This window comes from Oncorhynchus gorbuscha, linkage group LG18 (genome assembly GCF_021184085.1).
Source record: "Oncorhynchus gorbuscha isolate QuinsamMale2020 ecotype Even-year linkage group LG18, OgorEven_v1.0, whole genome shotgun sequence".
In the NCBI taxonomy this organism is placed as follows: Eukaryota; Metazoa; Chordata; class Actinopteri; order Salmoniformes; family Salmonidae; genus Oncorhynchus; species Oncorhynchus gorbuscha.
Genome location: NC_060190.1, coordinates 36,632,279 through 36,653,765, shown reverse-complemented (window position 1 = coordinate 36,653,765; position 21,487 = coordinate 36,632,279). Strand labels below are relative to the sequence as shown.

At 47.5% G+C, this 21,487-nt stretch overlaps 1 protein-coding gene across 14 annotated transcripts in view; it reads left to right on the top strand.

Annotated features, from left to right (window-relative positions):
- LOC124002453 (pleckstrin homology domain-containing family A member 6-like) overlaps positions 1-21,487 on the top strand; it is a 137,154-nt gene that overhangs the window by 95,992 nt on the left and 19,675 nt on the right. For 5 of the 14 annotated variants that reach the window (XM_046309851.1, XM_046309849.1, XM_046309850.1 and 2 more), the window contains 16 exons: positions 6,751-6,950; positions 7,025-7,582; positions 7,740-8,262; positions 8,503-8,589; positions 9,155-9,208; positions 11,284-11,352; positions 11,492-11,572; positions 11,778-11,927; positions 12,294-12,389; positions 13,290-13,401; positions 13,665-13,804; positions 16,687-16,842; positions 17,965-18,064; positions 18,723-18,829; positions 19,095-19,250; positions 19,943-20,098. In XM_046309851.1, coding sequence (XP_046165807.1) covers positions 6,751-6,950; positions 7,025-7,582; positions 7,740-8,262; positions 8,503-8,589; positions 9,155-9,208; positions 11,284-11,352; positions 11,492-11,572; positions 11,778-11,927; positions 12,294-12,389; positions 13,290-13,401; positions 13,665-13,804; positions 16,687-16,842; positions 17,965-18,064; positions 18,723-18,829; positions 19,095-19,250; positions 19,943-20,098 — 2,745 coding nt within the window. The remainder of the gene's footprint in view (positions 1-6,750; positions 6,951-7,024; positions 7,583-7,739; positions 8,263-8,502; positions 8,590-9,154; positions 9,209-11,283; positions 11,353-11,491; positions 11,573-11,777; positions 11,928-12,293; positions 12,390-13,289; positions 13,402-13,664; positions 13,805-16,686; positions 16,843-17,964; positions 18,065-18,722; positions 18,830-19,094; positions 19,251-19,942; positions 20,099-21,487) is intronic. The other 9 variants (XM_046309847.1, XM_046309857.1, XM_046309858.1 and 6 more) reach the window with 6 other exon arrangements.

Below are 21,487 nucleotides of genomic sequence, written 5' to 3'. Positions count from 1 at the left end.
TCTGCGCACGGTCTTCAGTCGGTCCCGAGCCAACTCCCTTCCTCCTCACCGGTCGTATGATTGTAGTATTGATCTCCTTCCGGGGACCACTCCTCCTCGGGGTAGACTATACTCTCTGTCGGCTCCCGAACGTAAGGCTCTCGAGGATTATTTGTCTGTGTCTCTTGACGCCGGTACCATAGTGCCTTCTTCCTCTCCGGCCGGGGCGGGGTTCTTTTTGTTAAGAAGAAGGACGGTACTCTGCGCCCCTGCGTGGATTATCGAGGGCTGAATGACATAACGGTTAAGAATCGTTATCCGCTTCCCCTTATGTCATCAGCCTTCGAGATTCTGCAGGGAGCCAGGTGCTTTACTAAGTTGGACCTTCGTAACGCTTACCATCTCGTGCGCATCAGAGAGGGGGACGAGTGGAAAACGGCGTTTAACACTCCGTTAGGGCATTTTGAGTACCGGGTTCTGCCGTTTGGTCTCGCCAATGCGCCAGCTGTTTTTCAGGCATTAGTTAATGATGTTCTGAGAGACATGCTGAACATCTTTGTTTTTGTCTATCTTGACGATATCCTGATTTTTTCACCGTCACTCGAGATTCATGTTCAGCACGTTCGACGTGTTCTACAGCGCCTTTTAGAGAATTGTCTCTACGTGAAGGCTGAGAAGTGCTCTTTTCATGTCTCCTCCGTTACTTTTCTCGGTTCCGTTATTTCCGCTGAAGGCATTCAGATGGATTCCGCTAAGGTCCAAGCTGTCAGTGATTGGCCCGTTCCAAGGTCACGTGTCGAGTTGCAGCGCTTTCTAGGTTTCGCTAATTTCTATCGGCGTTTCATTCGTAATTTCGGTCAAGTTGCTGCCCCTCTCACAGCTCTTACTTCTGTCAAGACGTGTTTTAAGTGGTCCGGTTCCGCCCAGGGAGCTTTTGATCTTCTAAAAGAACGTTTTACGTCCGCTCCTATCCTCGTTACTCCTGACGTCACTAGACAATTCATTGTCGAGGTTGACGCTTCAGAGGTAGGCGTGGGAGCCATTCTATCCCAGCGCTTCCAGTCTGACGATAAGGTTCATCCTTGCGCTATTTTTCTCATCGCCTGTCGCCATCTGAACGCAACTATGATGTGGGTAACCGCGAACTGCTCGCCATCCGCTTAGCCCTAGGCGAATGGCGACAGTGGTTGGAGGGGGCGACCGTTCCTTTTGTCGTTTGGACAGACCATAAGAACCTTGAGTACATCCGTTCTGCCAAACGACTTAATGCTCGTCAAGCTCGTTGGGCGTTGTTTTTCGCTCGTTTCGAGTTTGTGATTTCTTACCGTCCGGGTAGCAAGAACACCAAGCCTGATGCCTTATCCCGTCTTTTTAGTTCTTCTGTGGCTTCTACTGATCCCGAGGGGATTCTTCCTTATGGGCGTGTTGTCGGGTTGACAGTCTGGGGAATTGAAAGACAGGTTAAGCAAGCACTCAGGCACACTGCGTCGCCGCGCGCTTGTCCTAGTAACCTTCTTTTCGTCCCTGTTTCCACTCGTCTGGCTGTTCTTCAGTGGGCTCACTCTGCCAAGTTAGCTGGTCATCCCGGTGTTCGAGGCACTCTTGCGTCTATTCGCCAGCGCTTTTGGTGGCCGACTCAGGAGCGTGACACGCGCCGTTTCGTGGCTGCTTGTTCGGACTGCGCGCAGACTAAGTCAGGTAACTCTCCTCCTGCCGGTCGTCTCAGACCGCTCCCCATTCCTTCTCGACCATGGTCTCACATCGCCCTAGACTTCATTACCGGTCTGCCTTTGTCTGCGGGGAAGACTGTGATTCTTACGGTTGTCGATAGGTTCTCTAAGGCGGCACATTTTATTCCCCTCGCTAAACTTCCTTCCGCTAAGGAGACGGCACAAATCATCATCGAGAATGTGTTCAGAATTCATGGCCTCCCGTTAGACGCTGTTTCAGACAGAGGCCCGCAATTCACGTCACAGTTTTGGAGGGAGTTCTGTCGTTTGAAATGGTGCGTCCGTCAGTCTCTCTTCCGGGTTTCATCCCCAGTCTAACGGTCAAGCAGAGAGGGCCAATCAGACGATTGGTCGCATACTACGCAGCCTTTCTTTCAGAAACCCTGCGTCTTGGGCAGAACAGCTCCCCTGGGCAGAATACGCTCACAACTCGCTTCCTTCGTCTGCTACAGGGTTATCTCCGTTTCAGAGTAGTCTGGGTTACCAGCCTCCTCTGTTCTCATCCCAGCTTGCCGAGTCCAGCGTTCCCTCCGCTCAAGCGTTTGTCCAACGTTGTGAGCGCACCTGGAGGAGGGTGAGGTCTGCACTTTGCCGTTACAGGGCACAGACTGTGAGAGCCGCCAATAAACGTAGGATTAAGAGTCCTAGGTATTGTTGCGGCCAGAGAGTGTGGCTGTCCACTCGCAACCTTCCTCTTACGACAGCCTCTCGTAAGTTGACTCCGTGGTTCATTGGTCCGTTCCGTGTCTCCCAGGTCGTCAATACTGTCGCTGTGCGACTGCTTCTTCCGCGACATCTTCGTCGCGTCCATCCTGTCTTCCATGTCTCCTGTGTCAAGCCCTTTCTTCGCACCCCCGTTTGTCTTCCCTCCCCCCCTCCCGTCCTTGTCGAGAGCGCACCTATTTACAAGGTACGTAGGATCATGGACATGCGTTCTCGGGGACGGGGTCACCAATACTTAGTGGATTGGGAGGGTTACGGTCCTGAGGAGAGGAGTTGGGTTCCGTCTCGGGACGTGCTGGACCGTTCACTGATTGATGATTTCCTCCGTTGCCGCCAGGATTCCTCCTCGAGTGCGCCAGGAGGCGCCGGTGAGTGGGGGTACTGTCATGTTTTGTCTTATATTGTCTTGTCATTTTGCTTTTCCTTCTGTTCGTTTTCCCCCTGCTGGTCTTTTTAGGTTCGTTCCCCTTTTTCTCTCTCCCTCTCTCTCTCTCTTCTCTCTATCGTTCCGTTCCTGCTCCCAGCTGTTCCTATTCCCCTAATCAATCATTTAGTCTTCCCACACCTGTTCCCTATCTTTTCCCCTGATTAGAGTCCCTATTTCTCCCCTTGTTTTCCGTTTCTGTCCTGTCGGATCCTTGTATATTGTTCACCGTGCTGTGTCTTTGTATCGCCCTGTCGTGTCGTGTTTCCCTCAGATGCTGCGTGGTGAGCAGGTGTCTGAGTCTGCTACGGTCAAGTGCCTTCCCGAGGCAACCTGCAGTTCATGATCGAGTCTCCAGTCTGTTCTCGTCATTACGAGTGGAATTGTTCTTTATGCTTTATTTACCGCTCCGAATTGTCTAGGAGTATTGAATATTTACTTTACTGGATTAAAGACTCTGTTTTCGCCAAGTCGCTTTTGGGTCCTCATTCACCTGCATAACACTATAATAAAATGATATTTTGCTGCAGTTCCTAGTCCAAACTGTATAATATATATATATATAAGGCAAACCAACAACTGCCAATTGGCGCCCTGTCGACTTCAATCTAAGTAATGGCTGTTGCTAGCTAGTATGAGCTGTCGTGCCATGGCCCTTATAGTGAATGAGTCACAACACAACACAACACAGGAGGGAGTGTTATTCTCCTCAACACTGACTCTGGGGTGAGATCTGCCCCAGGTGTGTAGTGGATCCTGGTGAACACACACACACACACACACACACACACACACACACACACACACACACACACACACACACACACACACACACACACACACACACACACACACACACACACACACACACACACACACACACACACACACACACACACACACACACACACACACACACACAGCTCATTGTCTCACCTGCGTGAGTGTGTGCAGGACCGGTTTTGCCACTGCACGGAGGGGGGGGGGTTGAGCAACTGTTTGAGATCACATACACCTGAACTTATTGTTTTGTCCTGGTGAGGCAGTTGACGTGATGAATTAAAGGACTAGAGAGCTGACTTCATCTAGCCAGGTCATCCATTTGAGATTAAAATCTCTTTTGTTTTCTTCCTGTTGTTGTTTTGACCTTGATGATGTACATTAACAATTCAGACAAGATTTTATAGATAAAATAGCAGAGCTCTGAAACAATCAGTCAGGCTGTCAAGCTATAACAGCCAGTGGTGTTCTATGTCTTTGGACTAGAATTGCGTTGTCGTCTTTTGGTCTGTGTTTTTAATAGCTCTTTTAAAGATTGTGTTGGGTGTGTGTGTGCTTGTGTGTGTGTGTGTGTGTGTGTGTGTGTGTGTGTGTGTGTGTGTGTGTGTGTGTGCGTGTGCGTGTGCGTGTGCGCGTGTGCGTGTGCGTGTGTGTGTGTGTGCCTCAGCACTCCCCATTCCCAGTCCTTCCTTCCGGCTGGTGTGGAGTTGCTCTGATCACAGGCAGACTGCTAATGTGCTGACAGAAGGACAGAGAGCTGAAAAGGTTGTTAAAGCTCAGACACACACTGGCCTCAGAGACAACTTGGCAAACTTGATTTTAGAATTAGAATATTAATGTACGACATGTTGGCTCTCTGTTCCAAGACAGTTAGGCTACACTCTAGTTAGAATACAAATGAGAATGTTGTTGTCGTGATTGGTGTTTGGTGCAAACATAGAAGCTAGTGTGGCAGCCACTGTACTGTATACTGTCTCTATAGGCCTACTGTGCTCTGTCGAACACTAGTTTGCTGCTGCCACTGCTCAATACTTCTGTCTCATACTGTATCTCCATTTGTTCAGAGAGTAGCTCTCTGTGTTGACCACTGTTGACTGTGTTCTCCCCACCGACTAACCGTCCACAGAGGCACAAGGTGTCCGGAGGTCTTTCACTAGGAAGACTAATTACATTTAAGTGAATGCTTTCGGTTTTACTTGACCTTCTACTGATAAGGACGTATGCTGTGTACCACTGTGTGTGTTCTCACACTACTCCCTACCTACGGTGCCTCGTTAGGCACTCTCTGTCTCCCTATGTTGGACTGCTGCCAGGCAATACCACGTACGAAAACGCGGTATTACTCACATGCGTGCCGAATACTTTCTTGGGATTTCTAGTTGAGGAGTTTGTCAGGTGTGACTTGGGGAAAGATAGAGCAGGGGAGAGGACGGGTTTCTCTCATGACTCTTCATGATTAGGGTTATTCCTTGTTGTCTTGGATTGCTGTCTTTTTGGGGGTTTTGGGTTGCATGGTTTAAACCTCCACAGTAGACAGGGACAATGGACCTTTGACACAGTGCTTTATCTATGAATATGTTTCCTGTGTTCTATTGTCTGATCTGTACTGTGTCGAAGATGACTGGGGTCATGTCGGATCGGTGAACAACTGTCCAGTGTCTATATGTAGCTGGCAGAATGTGTATTACTCGTCGCCACGGTTTGGACAAAAGTGCATCGAAATAGAACGTTTGATGGCTCAACTTACTTGCACCCCTTTTAGTGCACATCGCACTTGTTTCCGCACACCTGTGCCCTCTTGGCTCAGTAACAGATCAGCGTTGTCTCATTCCTCTCCATTGACTAGTGACGCAACATGATTGTGCACAATGAGGTTTTTACACACTTCTCTGAAGCTGATATGCCTCTACTGCCCTCATGTGGCAGATGAGAGAAATTACGGTGTTAACCCCGTGATTTTCACATGTTGCTGTGTAGACTAGAATGACCTGTGAGCTAGCTGACCAAGCACAGTGGCACCAGGGAAGAGAAAGGACATGAATGTATCATCTCGTTATTAACCAGTATTTCTTTCAGGACACCAGTGCTTGCCGGATATTTGTCGGTCCTTGAGTTTCACAGAAATATAAGACATACACTGTAGGTCTCACTGCACCCTTACCTCTCTCTAGGATCCTCGCCCACCCCCTTGCCGACCTTTACCCTCTGGGTACCCCACCAATCAATGTGCTCTGACCTCTGACCTTTATAACCTTCTGACCCTTACCGATCTCTCCTCTCCTCCCTCTCACCCCAACCTGTGAGGACCCCTGAGCATAGCTGTCCTCCATTGTGCCTGTGTAGAGTTCCCCGGCTGATCTTATTTCATGTAGGTAGTATTCACCCTTTATTCACCCTTTCTCTTCTCCTTCTCCCAACTGCATGGTTCCTCTGCTCACTGCATGGCGTCGGTGACTAACTGCTACAGAGTGACACACTGGTTTCACCCTGTTGGTTTTACTGCCAAGCGTCTGTAGACGGAGTGACTGTTTTTAAACTGCGTGTTAACGGGCGTGTTCGACATTACAGCCAGCCAGCATTGTAGGCAAGGCGCGATTGACCGATCTACAAATCGCCTCGCATCTTAAACAACATCTCACTATTACTCGTAGATCAGTCAGTCAGTCAGTCACAATTGACCCACAATGCATTACAGATTTGATCATTCGAACACAGCCATTGACTGAGTTCTAAATGGCCTCGTTGATATGCCCATCCTTCACTGCTGCGGTGCCATTCTAAAGGCTGGATATTCACCACTAACCTGAGCTATTTTCTGACTGCCCTAACCAGGCCGTCGTTTGCATGCTCTAACTACTCACCAATACATCAGTCGATGCTGATAATTGAAACTAAATGCAGCTGTTTAATCATTCTCCAATATGCTTGTAGTACTGTGTATGAAAGGTTTGTTGGCCATTGACAATTATTCAAGGCAACATTAAAATGCATGCATTTGAGACCTGTGTGTGTGCTTTTGCTTAAAATGCATGAAAGTGTGTGATGATGCTGATGGTGATGTTTCACGTGAGGAAGGCTCTGTCCAACGCCATATCTTCTCTCTGTCTGTTCCAGGTTTGGTACGAGGAAGAGGAGGAAGGTGAGATTAAGGGCACCATTGTGTTCTGCCTGCAGGCTGAACACGCAGGAACACGCACGTACTACTTCGGCGCTGAGACTGCCGAGGAACAGGAGGAGTGGATTGACGCTATGAACGAGGCTGCACACGTCCAGATACCGCCTGCACAGAGGTCCACACAAGCACACACATGCATGTACGCACACACACACACGCACTCACGCAAGCACGCATGTACACACACTTTCTAACTCTGTCCCTTCGCCACAGGACCACCAACTCCGAGGCCACCACGCCCACAGCAGAACTCCATGGTAACACCTTGGTAACCAAAGGACCTGAACCACACACCCAGACACACACACACATTGAGGACAACGGCCAGACGACTGAACTCCTAGACCCAGAGCGCGGATCACGAGAACCTGCACATCACAAGGTCAACGGGGTCGACGCCATGGAAACGCCCCCTCCCTCTACCAGCCATTCAGAAAAGGACGGGAGGATGGTGGGAGAGAGAGGGGAGAGAGGAGTGCTTGGACCTGGGGGTGCACCCCATCACCAGCCCAATGGGTGGGGCACCTACGGACCCCCAAACTATGGAAACGGACCACCCCAGGGTAATGGGCGGCCACCCCAGGCACCTCCAGAGGGAGGGATGAGAGAGGGGAGGGAGGTGAGGGAGCAGCCTGAGAACGTAGTGCTGAGACGGGGTTTCGTGCCACGGACAAACCCTGAGAGACAGGCCCAGAGGAAGAGCTCCATGACTCAGCTACAGCAATGGGTCAACCAGCGCAGAGTCATAGCTGTACAGGAGGACTTGAACAGGTGAGAGAGACAGAGGTAGAGAGGTAAGAGAGAGGATGAGGACGAGTAAGAGAAAGTGAGATTAAGGGAGTGGTAGAGTGAAGACTTATTTGTATTTTTAGTGTCTACAACTACATGTTTTCCCTTCAACCGTCTCTCTCTCACTCTCTTCCCCTAGTCCATCTCATTATTACACAGTGAACCGTGGCGTACCAGCTGACTACTACAGCGTCTACAGTAGCGTGGGGGGCGGTCCAGGCTACGTGGAGGAGTACCCCCTCTACCCTCCAGGCGTACGCCCTGACAGCATCTGCTCCGTGTCAGCTGTGGGCTACGACCGCATGGGCCCCCCTCGCTGGACCAACGATGAGAAGAGACGCTCACTGCGGGACGGGCCCCTCTTCAGACCCCCGCCCCCCCGAGACCCATACGGCCCCCCACCCAGCCCTGCCTATTACGGCCAGATGGATGCAGCCCAGACCGCCATGAGGCGTCTGTCCATCCAACCTAGGTCTAGGTCCGTTCCCAGGTCCCCCTCCTCGTCCACGGGTGGTCCCTACTCTCCCAGCCCCCATAGCTTTGCCTCGCCTATCTGCTCACCCTCGGCCCGGTTTGAAAGAGGACCAGGCAGGCTACGGGAGGATGTGATCTACGCTGACCCCTCTGTGTATGGACTGAGGAGATCACTGAGCTCTCCCAAGGTGAGAGATGGGAGAGGGTGTGTGTGTGTGTGTGTGTGTGTGTGTGTGTGTGTGTGTGTGTGTGTGTGTGTGTGTGTGTGTGTGTGTGTGTGTGTGTGTGTGTGTGTGTGTGTGTGTGTGTGTGTGTGTGTGTGTGTGTGTGTGTGTTATTGTCAGCTGTTAATGGGTGAAGATTTGTTTGTGTTTTTAGGCCAAAATCATAGTGATCCCAGAACATCCTGGTTATTTATCTTATTTCAGTATGATTACCCTGGAGACAGGAGGTCGCTAAGCCAAGGAATGTACCACTACAACTACCCTGCCTCCCCCTCTCTCCACAGCAAAATGGTATGTCCTCCCAAAGAATGTTACACTGTCAAGAGATACAGACCAATGAGTCCAATGTCAAGTTTGGGAGACACTTGGCTAGAGTACTCACACACACTTTCACACACCTACACACTCACTTGGCTGGGATAAGGTCCTTGGCAGCTACCTCTGCTTAAAATGTAACCAGCAACTAAAGGTATGCTATAGCTGTGCTCTCCTGTTGTTTCTGGTTTGAGTTCTTATGTCTGTCCTCCCTGTCTCCACTATCTCGCTGTCTCTTTTTCTTTCATTCTTGGTCACTCTCTTTCTCCCTCTTTTTTTGTCTCTCTCTTTATTTACTTCTGTCACTCTCTCTCTCTCTCTCTCTCTCTCTCTCTCTCTCTCTCTCTCTCTCTCTCTCTCTCTCTCTCTCTCTCTCTCTCTCTCTCTCTCTCTCTCTCTCCCCCTCTTACACTCTCCCTGTCTGTATCTGCGTCTGCTGGTGCCATTGATGCTGCTGCTACTGGCTTGACTGGCGTCTCTGGTACTGCGTCTTGCACTGTCCTTGTCCTTTTCACTGTTGCTGCTTATGCTGCTCTATTAGGAGGACATGTTAGACCTGCAGCTCCAGAGGAACCTGGAGTACCTCGATCAACAGGTACGTACCGTGGGCATCTCTGGACACACCTCTACCCCTCTGCCGTGGAACACATCACAGCGCCAAACCAAATCGGATTGTTTAATACATTTAATACCTTCACACATTTCGCTGAGTCAGTCAATTTGTGAAAGCTTTGTAACTTACTGAGTACAGAGCAGAAGTCGTGAGACGTTTGCGAAGAGTGACATTCTGATCACCCGCAAACTGTTGGTTATATCATAAACCCCGTCACACAGTGCGGTTGACAGCATTTGTGTTGACAACGTTTTGCCACATTGTTTAGATGTATTGTCACGTGGAAGACTGTCCATGTTGTCACCTGCTAAACACCTGTTTCTCACGAACACAGTCCACATTCACTCCCACTGTCTTATCTTCCTTCCCCTGTCTCCCTGTCACGGACTGCTTACACCTTATCATAATGACCAGGTCATAGTGCTACAGTATACGCACCATTTCAGATCACAGTACTGGAACTCTTTGTTGGACATTGTACACAAACAGAAATGTGTCTCTTCGATGTATCCAATTTCATTTGAAAAATGTAAGTAAGAGAAGACAACAACAAAAAGCACTCGTCAGGGATTATTACTGCTAGACGTCAGGCTCCTGGTCATTACTGTGGCAAGCAGGAGAATGATGGGCAGTGTGTTTTGCCCCAGGTGACCGGGAGGGATCACGTTGTCGGCATGGTAACCAGAATGGTGGAGCGATCCTCCCCTAGAGCAAAGCTCTTCGCACAAGTAAGAGAGCAGAGAGTGTCCCAGAGAGACAGGCTTCAGCTAGACCCACAGCCCCCCACAAAAAAACTTTTTCCACCTAAAGCCTTTGAACTTTTCATATAAGTAACCAAGTAAAAAATCATGTTTCTAACCATGACCCAGTCATATGCCAAAACCCAAAGGAAAGCAGTTCCAACCCACTATTTGTTAAACACTGCTCCACAAAGACTCCCATACCCTCACACTATCCCCCTCCTCAAAGACTAATAATAAGACACATGTATCTATGCAATAAGACCAGTAAATGCCTACTCTACACTTACTAGCAGCTGACTAATGCTTTTCCAAGAAGCCTGGACCGTTACAGCACAGATTGTTTTGTATTTGCCTTGTAGCCACAGGCTTTCTGCTTTCAGAGTGTAACTAAGCTTGTGCTTGTGCTCTTTCCATAGAGGTCAGCTACTGCCCTCTTCAGGGCTTTTCTAGTCACTAGTGATCTAGGCTAGGAGGCTCAGCTGTTGTCTAGACAGAATCAAGGTGAAGGATTTCCCCCTGACTCCACAGTCTCCCCCAAGGTCTATACAGCCAAGCCCAAGCCTGACTCTCCCTCCTCTCTCCAGTACCCTACTCTAGCATGTGGATGTTAGACGCTAGGCTCTCTTCTAGCTTTCGGTTTCTTTGTCCAACCAATTCGATGGCGATTTTAGTTATCCATACTGCTTCACCATGCAGTGTTGTATGTGTCTTTGTTAAGTTCCTTTGTTTTTTCCATCTGTGTTCTATGTCATATCCTGTCTTGTGCTGTAGCCTAATTCTGTCTCTTCTGCGTGCCCCTCTGTCTTCACTGCGATGTCATATCCTCCTTCACATACTTTCCAATCACAGTGCTCCATAAGGACATGGACAACCTGGATATGACCTTTGACCTTTTGACAGAGGGGTTTATATCATTCCAGCTCACCCTGTCGGCTCTTACTGCTCGATGCTGTAAACATCACAGTTTTATTTATGCTTTTTTTTTATTTTTAGTTATTGATTGGCTATTGTCATGATCTTATTTGTCTAGTATATCAGTATTAATATTGATTCAATATACATTGTCCTGTGTCGTAGTGATGTCATATGTACAGTATGTACTATGCACATGGTACGGTGTTTTACACTTATTCTGTTTGGTTCTACGCTATTGATAAAGTGTTGCTTACAGCCACATGGATCTGGGCCATTCCAATTGCTCACTCTGGCTGCGAGTTGTTTTGCAAACCCTTGATCTATGGAGAATTTGTTTGAATTGGGTTCTGGTTGATATAATGTTAGTATTAAGAATGAGTCCTGCCTCTGTTTTCCCAGGTGCCTCCGTTCCATGACCCATACAGGGAGCTTCACCCCACACTGAAACTCAATGAGATTGAGACCAGCGTAAGGCCACATCCCTCCATCCAACCATCCTCTCTCCTCCTCTCTTAAACAATCAACCCTCAAAAACCATCCTCTCCCCTGCAAACACACTTCCTCCAATGTCTCTCTCTCTCTCTCATTCTCTTTCTCTCTCTCTTAGAAACTCTTGGGTCGTCTGTGTGAGCAAAACAGGTTTCTAAAGGACCAGGAGGCAGTTGTTCACAGGCTGAGAATGGACAAGGTACTGTACGAAATACAAAGCTGCTAATGAAAGTAAACATAAAAGAACACCCCTAGGTAAAGACCTAGCGTTCCTCTTCCCCTGTCCTAACCTTAACCATTATCAAGTGAGAATGCAAAACTGACCCAAGGTCAGCATCTAAGGGAAACGTCACCCTACTCCCCAACCATTGCCTGACATGTCCCCTGTTACCTGCTGTTCCCAGGACAGCCTAGAGGGAGCACTGGTGGCCACACATCAGGAGATGGAGCTGTACCGGGGTCAGCCGCTGGTTGCAGACAAACTACAGCTGAAGAAGGAGACACTGCAGAACCAGCTCATCAACATCAGAGGAGAACTCTCCCAGGCATCCAGCGTAAGACACATACAGAAGATTATAGCAATCTATGATAATCCATAGTGATCCATGATATATACTGTAACCTAAATGTGATGAGTAAATCAAGGAGATCCTTTCAAGGTATCCTGTGGAAGAGACATGGCGCATAACCCATTTCTCTAAATCTAAACTATGACCTTCTGTTTGTAATCTATAACATCTGATCTCCATCAGATGACAACTCTCCTACTCCAATGTGATAGATACTGTGTAGTCAATGGATTCGACATATATAGGCAAAAAAAAAATGCATGTGCCCACCACCCGAGCCCCTTTTTGATCTAGGAAAAACGTTCATAGTTCCAGGTCCTGAGTGTCTCCTCTATCCCCTGCTGTCCCCAGGCTCTGACCACCACACGGATGGAGTTTGAAGCTCTGGAGGACGAGGTCAACGCTATCCATGGGGACCTGTGGGAGCAGCTCAACGCAGGCGGGCAGGTACACGGACACCCTCTCTTCATCAGGACCCCACACTGGTCATCTACTCTGTGATCCACCAAATCTTCAACATTTTTCCTGTGGCGTGTTTTTAGCCAGTCACCAATTGAACACTGAATTTGAAGCCTATAAATAAAATGACTAGAATGGAACTGATCCTATAATCTCACCTGTTCATAACCCACCTGTAGGGTTCCATTCTAGCTTCTAGGGCGTATCTTTGGCTGTTTTCCAGGTACCAGAGTGTTATCCTAGGTTGCTAATAGCTGAGCGGAAACCTTCCTTCTAATCAATCATTTAAAAAGCATATGAACCAGTCATCAATAAGAAATGAACACAATTAAAATGTTCATCATGTCCTATTTATCATTGTGTAGTCAACCTGCCCCATTAAACACCTGACTGTCACTCCTTTCCATGGGATGGAACCTGGCTCGTGGTGGTGAACTGTGAAGAGACTGCAGTGTCTGTGACCCACTCACTAACACAGTCGTATTCACTAGGAATGAAATGGATGCAAACGGGCCGAAACTGGGAGAGAGTACCTGAACTTGTCCAATAAAAACGCATGTTTTCACATTTTCTGTTGTGAAACGTTTTGCTACAGTGTGCACTAATCAATGCAACCCTGTTGTTTTCCAAGACAATAAGGCTATCTGGTGTCTCGCTCCTTCACAATACTCTGGTCTTATAACCGAGCCACCGACTGTAACCCCTGCATCACTCACTGACTTGTTTTCTAACAGAATACTTGATAATAACAAAAATAAGTTATTAACAAGCTATTATTCAGTAGTATACTTAAAATGTTATTCTCTAACATTTTCCTCTCCTCTATATCCTTCTTGTATCACCTTTCCTTCCCTCATCTTCTTTCCACCCCCTACTCTCCTTGGTCAGAGTGAGATGGTCCATAGACACATTCAGAAGGAGTTCTGGAGAGTTCAGGAAGTGTGGGAGGGGCTCCACAAGAGCAACCTTTCCAGAGGCACAGACACAGCAAAACACAGGGGTACGCATCACCTCACAACAACATAACATACACTATAGTCTCACACAAATATAGTAATTGCCACTCAAACACAAGATGATAATCGAATAAATTAATAAATATGAGTATTTGGGTGAACAGTATGCTACATGCATATCTAACTCCCTTCTCTCTTTTTTTTAATCAATATCTCCTATCTTCTTTTGTTTACGCAATTCTCTTTCTTGTCCTTTCCTCTCCTCTTCTCTCATGTCCCCCATCTCCCTTTCCCCTCTCTCCCACAGTGGCCAGTGGGGCATCAGGTTCCTTTAGCACCAATAGTCCTGCCAGTCCCCTGAGTTCAGTAAGCCTCACCAGTCCACTCAGCCCCTTCTCCCCAGTGCCCGGCTCCCAGGCTTCCCCCACCAAACAGCTGGGTCCGGAGGTAAGCACCAGCCCTTCCTACCACCCACGCAACCACCCAAACACCAACCTGGGTCTCCACCTGTGTCCTCAACCTAACACCCACCTGAGTCCTCAACCTAACACCCAGCCAGAACAAAGTATTCAACTAGGTCCTGAATCCAACACCCAACTAGGTGCTGATCCAAATAGACCAGTGTCTGAGCCAAAAACCCACCCAGGTCCTCAACCTAACATCCACCTTGGTCCTGACCCAAACACAAAATACCCCCATATACACTCTTTACCTCACACCCAGTCCAGGTCTCTCAGTCCTGAAACACAGTACCAAATCCTGTACTTAGCCACCCAGTCCCGTCCTAAACGTAAATCCATACTTAACACCCAAACAAGTTCTGAGCCAAATAGGCACCCTGGTCTTGAACCAAATGTACACCCTGGTCCTGAGTCAAGCACCCAGCCTTTCACTTGCCAAGCCAACCAGCTTGCCCCTGTAGAGAGTATAGACACCCATCAACATGCACAACCATACACCTCCCAAGCCAACCAGCATGACCTTAGAGACACCAAAGACACCCAACCAAACACCCGCCCCAACCCCAACCCCACCCACAGCACCAGCCAAGGCAATCAGCCCGCCAAAATGGACAGTACACATCTAGAGCCAAACAGCCACCGAGCCAGCTCTGGAGTTCCACTCCTCCAAGGAGACAGCCATAGGTTTACCCACTCACCCACCCACCCTGCCAAACTAACCAATCAGCAAGCATCTACTGGCAGTAACCCCAGCCACCAATACACCCAGCTAACCAATGAGCTTTCCCCTCAGCTGAAACAGCAAGCCATTGGCTACAGGAAAGATGTTCTCCCAGACCCACCTTCCTACCGAGCTAGCTACCCTGCCTTCCTCAGATACCCACCTCAGCATACCCACCTGACTGTCCCTGAGAGCAAGTACTCATCTTCCCGCCAAAACCCCTGTCTGGTTAGCCAACTAGCCTGTAGCCATACTCCAGATCCACATAAACACTCCCTACCACCTCACCCCAGGACCAGAGTTCTCAGTACTGAAACACAGTACCGGGTCCTCTGCTTAGCCCCTCAGTCCCGAGAACAATCCCAAGGACGATCCCGCTCACGTACCCGCACTCGCCCACTCACCTTCCCCAACAACCAGCTAGATGTTATCGACGGTGCTTACCCTACACCCCACACCCCGATACCACCACACACTCATCCAAACAACAGGCCTTAGGTCAGAGTGTACAGGAAGACCCATCTATAGACCTGGTGGACAGTACGGTGCCACAACTGCAGCAATTGTAGCCCACACCAGACAGACTTGACACAACAACAGTTAGAATGTGATGTTGTACTATGTTATGATGATGCAGCTTATATTACAGTGTATTGCCAATAGTAAAAAGCATAGCTGGAAGTTTGAAACAGAATGTGTTATGCTTTCTGGGGAAAAGTTGAGGCTGAAGGTGACTAATGGTCCTAGTCAGTGGTTAATAAAGTTAAAGTTCTGTGTCCAGCAGGCTCAGGGAATCCTCACTGAAGGACGTTCCCAGGAAAAAGGGAAGTCAGGAGTTTTCAACGTGCATAACACATAGTTAAATAATTATATAAAGTGCCATTTCAACATCAATGACTTCTTTCACTGCCAGAAAAAAAACTAGCTCTGAAGTTCCTATAGTGCTGTTATTGACCAGGGCGCAACCACACATTTTCCTTTCATCTCAAATCTAAAGAGCATGACCTGGTGTGTCCACTAGGCAACAGAGAGCCTTCACATATCTCCTGATCCACTTAGCTAAGATTCAGTTAAGAGGCCGTTAGGATGACAGGTTATTTCAAGTGTTCTGCGTAATCCCTGGCCAACTACAGACACACATTATTTATAGAAACATAATTGGGAGGTGGAGCGGAAATGTGGCGATGTGGAAATGTTCTCCTGTTTCTTTACGGCATCACTCACTATGTAGAACATGGCACTCGGTGGTGTAGGTCTGTGGGATACACAAAGTGCCAGGCAGACCGTCCGTTCAGATCCGCACCTCTGACCAGGAAGTAGGAAGTTGTGTTTTCATCCATCGTATCTGTGGTTGGATGGACCGTGTGAATATAGTCCTCCAGTCCTTCAGGGTCAAAGTGTCTGCGTTCTTCTTTCCTCTATGGTGCTTAATCAATCAATAGATTCATTCATTGGTATCAAGGAGTATGATAAGACCAAAGAAATCTCCTCAGCGGGTTTCCCAGGTCCATATCAGCTGATTGATTAAGAGTGAGGGATGTAGTTCAGACGATACGGAGGCGCTCTGGCACTGGGGACGGATCCTCCTGTTTTAGGATGAAACCCTGAAGCCTGTAGTGCCTCTGCCTTCCTCTGGCTCTCAGCCAACTCTCTCTTTCTCTCTGTCGGGAATGGAGTTCGTAATGCCGCTGAAATTTGAATTATAGTGCAGAAAGAGCAGAAAATAACAGTTGATTTTGTGAATCATATAAGCCTACGTATCGTCTGTGTTGCGTAATAACTGTAACTGTTCACAGTGTCTGTCAAAAACTGTGGTGCTATTTTCTATCTTGTTTTTCAAATTCAGCAGCAATCAGTGGTCTGTATCAGTGCTACTAATATGATTAGAATGCATCAGTGTGTGCATTCATGCTAGCTCTCAGTACAGGCATATCATTGGACACCTGTGACCCATTACCTCTGAAGTTCTTGGGGTCGGGGCTCCATTCCTCAAATCGTCCCATGATCCTCTCTGCTCTGCACTCCGCCTGGCTTTTGTCACTCCTCCTGATGCACAGCGCTCTCTTCCTCCTCCTCCCTTCCTCCTCCATCCTTCCTTCCTTCCCTCTCTTCCTCTCCGCCTCCTTCCCTCCTTTTCGTGGCTGTAGGACATTGGCCCGCCACGGCCACCACTTCCCAAATCCTACTGCCCCCTGGAATCGCCCCCCTCCATCCCCCCTCTGCCGTTCGACAGCTCTGCCTGGCCACGCAGCCTGGGTCTGGAGGACGGTTACATTGACGATGAAGAGTCCCACAGCAGAAAGGTATTTGGTGACGGGAGGGTGGGAGGGAGTTACCGTCCCTGCCATGCCCCCGGCCACGCCCCCAAGGAGGCATATGTCCATAACCACTGATTCAGGGACAGATTTATTTTCATACCCCTACTGGGTAAAGTAAGGATAAGCGGTATAATAAACTGATCCTAGATCTGTGGTTAAGGCAACTTCTACCACAAGCGCAGTTGTTACCTGTCCTTGAAGCCATCACTGTCTTCCCCAAAACGTTCCCGAACTCCTAAAGCTTTTTCATTCCTCATCACCCAATCCACCATACACACTCTCACACCTCTCCGTCTGTTCTAGTGCTTCACTACTCATGGCTCCTATTCCACCATCTCTTCCTTCTTTCTCTCGCTCTCCATCTCGGCCTGTTTCAGCTCTCCAAAAGCACCAGCACTAGAAATGATTATTCTCTTCAGTGACACTGGTCTCACCTTAGTATGCTCTTACACATTGGACAACAGCTGTCAATCAATCACTTTCTATGGTTGGTACTGCAAACTCTTCATACATTTAACAGCACATTTGGTTATTGTGTGGTCAACAATATATGCATCTGTTGACCAGTAATTAATCAAACAAGTTCTAAAGCAACAATATCAAACAAAAACAAAAACACAATGCCGTATTTTAAATCTAATCTAACAATTCATTCTAGTGTACTGGGTGCTTCTGAATGCTACGGCTAAGCTAAGGGCGAGTTGCAGGTTCCCATAGGAACGCTACGGTGGTGGTTTCTTTAGCATGCTGTCTGTTTGTCAGTTGGTGTAGTGATGTGATAGTAATGTGACTGTGCTCGTCCCTGTGCTAGTGCTGTGTCTGTGCTGTAGTGTGTAGACCGTGCGCTTCCACTTATGCCGGATCTCTTTCCAACCATTGAGCTCTGGAGTCTGCCACTATATCTGTCAATAACCCCGTCATTGCTGTCCACACTAATGCATATTATGTAATGCATTCTGTGTTTGGGTAACCATATGGCTAATAGCTACCTGCGTAGCTGGGTATGATGCTGTTGCCTGACTAGTGCCAACACTCTCCTGGTGTGTAAAGCTCTTACTATTGATTGGGCGATGAGTCATTATCTCCTCCTCGTGTTCTGTGTTGCAGCAAAAGTATGGTTACCGACAGGATGTGTCACCGGGAGAACGGACCAATAGCAACGAAGCTCAGGAGCTGGATCAGGATCGACAGGCCAACATGAATAAAGGTACAGGAAGCAATGGAGCCTGAGTAATGTAGTTCTGGTTCGTCAGTCTGCATAGGCAGCAATGACTCATACCTTGTAGTCTACTGTTTGAGGCCTTTGTGCGTAAACGTGTAATGCTACCTTGCATTTAAACTAGCAGAGTTATACAATCTCTATGGCGCCAAAAAGGGGAGTTATATTTCAGTTCTCTAAACCTGTACTGGAGCTACTGTGAACTTCTTTATTAATATTACATATGACTTCTTTCGCAAATGCATTTCTGATCTAATCCCCAACTGTTAGACAATGCTAAACCTTAAAAAAAAAGAAGGCTCCCCTCAGACTCGGAATGAAATCCACTTCAAATGTCAAACCAAATCTAATAATAGAATAAATTACATCATAATCAAGTATATACTATTGCTAGCACAAAAATAAAATTAGATTACTAATATGGTCCTCATGACTAGCTGGACCTTATAAAAGTCAATTGTTTACAGAATAATAGATTGGATTATTATAGCCCCCGTGACTCATCCTCTGTGTGGATGTGTCCCAAATGTTATCCTATTCCCTACATAGCGCACTACTCTTGACCAGAGACTATATAGGAAATAGGGTGCCATTTGGGACGCATCATGTCATCCTCTGACACGCTGTTTGTCTGTCCCCTGACCAGTGGGGATTGTTCCTCCCAGAACGAAGTCTCCCATGGAGGACCAGGGCCACTCCTACGACCATGGAATCACCCGACGCAACGGCAAAGTGCCCAATGGAATCTCCAGGGTAGGCAGCATGCCGGACAGGGCATTATGGAACTCAGGAAGCTTATCATCATGTGGATGATGTGATGTGATCAATAGACATGATGTATTGTAACTATATTATGATATTTTACCGATTTGATGTTGCCTTTATGTTGTGGGCCTATGCCTGGTGTATTGAAGGGTGCAATCAAATTGATCCTTTAAAAGATCAAGACATTTGAAGTTTTATCATATTCGTTTGTCATTCCCTCCACCATCATTTCCATGTCATTCCTGTGTCACAGGAGCGTCCGAAGAGTGCAGTGTTCCCTGCTGAGGTGAAGTCCAAGATGAGCATTGAGGAGCAAAACGAGCGTATCCGTAGGAACCAGAGCAGCTCTGTCAGGGACAAGAGACGCAGTCTGAACCTGGGTAGCCAGGCAGGCACAAACTACAGAGTGGTAGGCTCTCATAACTATTTACATATACATATACATTGATAGTCAGCCACCAAGAATATGTACTGCACGTTGAAATGTAACTTGAGTAGGATCCAATATATTGTTCTGGCTAGAGCTATTCTCGGGTCTAAAAAGTTGGACCCCAACCCGGACAGACGTGAGGACAATTCAGACCCGGACCTGAACGGACCCGGTATTTTTTTAAGGGGGATCTGGACCCGAGAACCATCAAACCTGAACCCGAATGGACCCGACGACAACCAGACCTAGACCTGAGTGACAAAAAATATATGTTTTTCAGCCAATTTGCTCTTCTGATTTATGAATACATTTTTATATGTTGGCTAGGACTGTCAATAAATTAATCTTATTAGTGTAAAATAAATATACAACAGGCCATGCCGAGCTGTGGTCAGGTACATTCAGTTCCACACAGGTCTATCAGCTGTAGTTACATAGATCCGAAACCCGATGAAAATCAAACAGGATCCGATCCGGACCAGAGGAAAAGTTTGAATTTTGGGCCCCAATCTGCTCGTGTCCCAGGTCAGATCTCGGGTATTCGGATTTGGGTGGATCCATGAATACTAATTCTGGCCCCTTGGCTGTCTCTCCTGGCCATGTTGATTGGCTGAGCCTTTGGTATGGCCTCCCAGTCTCTTTCCTAATTGTTTATCTCTGTGCGTGTCCAGGTGAAGCGGAGGCTAACAGCCCATGAGGTGGACATCAAGGACCTGGAGGCTGCAGTACGAGGCGAGGGGGTGCTGGAATCACCAAGGGAGGAGATTGCTCGCCTCAGACGGTTACAGATGGAACCTGACCACTACGACCTGGACATCGGCAAAGAGGTGAGACACACTCTGGAAACCAAAACAGTGTAATAAAATCCCTATGTGACTATGATCCAGTCGTGAAATGATATCCCAGCAAATATGACCCCATTGGCCCCATGTGTGTGTTTGGTGGGGAAGGTGGGCAGGGGTTAGCCCACACAAAGTACTCACCAAGCCCACACCAGCCCAACATGGACTATCCCAGAATTGGCTAGCCCACACCAACCCTAGCACAGGCTAGCCCACTACTTAATAATGTAGAGTTGGGGGATAATTTGAATATTCAGGGACATGGTTTGCAAATACCCCAATTCATGTTGTTTGGTTAAAAAATTATACAAGATAAAAATGACTGACACCATTCAAACCAATCAGGGTTCGTAATTTTCAAGCCAATTGTTTTGGAATCACATTTTTTCAGCTAGAACCTTATAGTTCCAAGGTGACTGTAATGTTGTGTGAAGGATCGGGAAACAGGCGCAGGAATGGGTAATAGGATTTTTTATTGCCCCAATTATATTGTGCCATGTAAAGGCATGGGGACAAAGACCAAACAAACATGTATACAAAACACAGGGTTGAAACCCGAACAAAAGTGCGAGGAGTACCTTGAATACATACACGGGACGAGAACCGAAAACACAAGAGTACAATGATACACCACAGGATGAGACCCGTAATCATATTTGCACAATTGGCACGGCACAAAAGCCAAAACAACACAGTACAGGTACTCACAGACACAACTGACATGGAAACAATGTGTTCTGTCGTATAATGTAAAACTTGTGTTTTTTTTAATCCCCATTTTTGTGATATTCAATTACAATCTTGTCTCATCGATGCAACTCCCCAATGGGCTTTGGAGAGAAAAAGGTAGAGTCATATGTCCTCCGAAACATCACCCGCCTAACCACGCTTCTTAATATCTTCCCACTTAACCCCGAAGCCACCCGCACCAATGTGTGAGAGGAAATCAATCAAGCCTTGAATCAAACCCAGGTTTGTAGTGATGCCTCAAGCACTGCGATGCAGTGCCTTAGACCGCTGCACCACTCGGTAGGCAATGTGAAAAAAAAATTGTCTTGTATTTTGCCAATGATGAAGTCTGTACAGTTGATATATTAGGAATTTTCGCTTGTAAAAATAATAACACACAGTACTGGTCAAAAGTTTGGACACACCTACTCATTCCAGGGTTTTTCTTTATTTTTTACAATTTTCAAAATCCAAATATATTTTTTATTTGAGATTCTTCAAAGCTCTTTTCCTTGATAACAGCTTTGCACACTCTTGGTTTCCTCTCAACCAGTTTCATGAGGTAGACACCTGGAATGCATTTCAATTCACCTTTTCACACATACCAACAAATGGGTGAGATCATTCAACAGTGGTCCCTGGAGG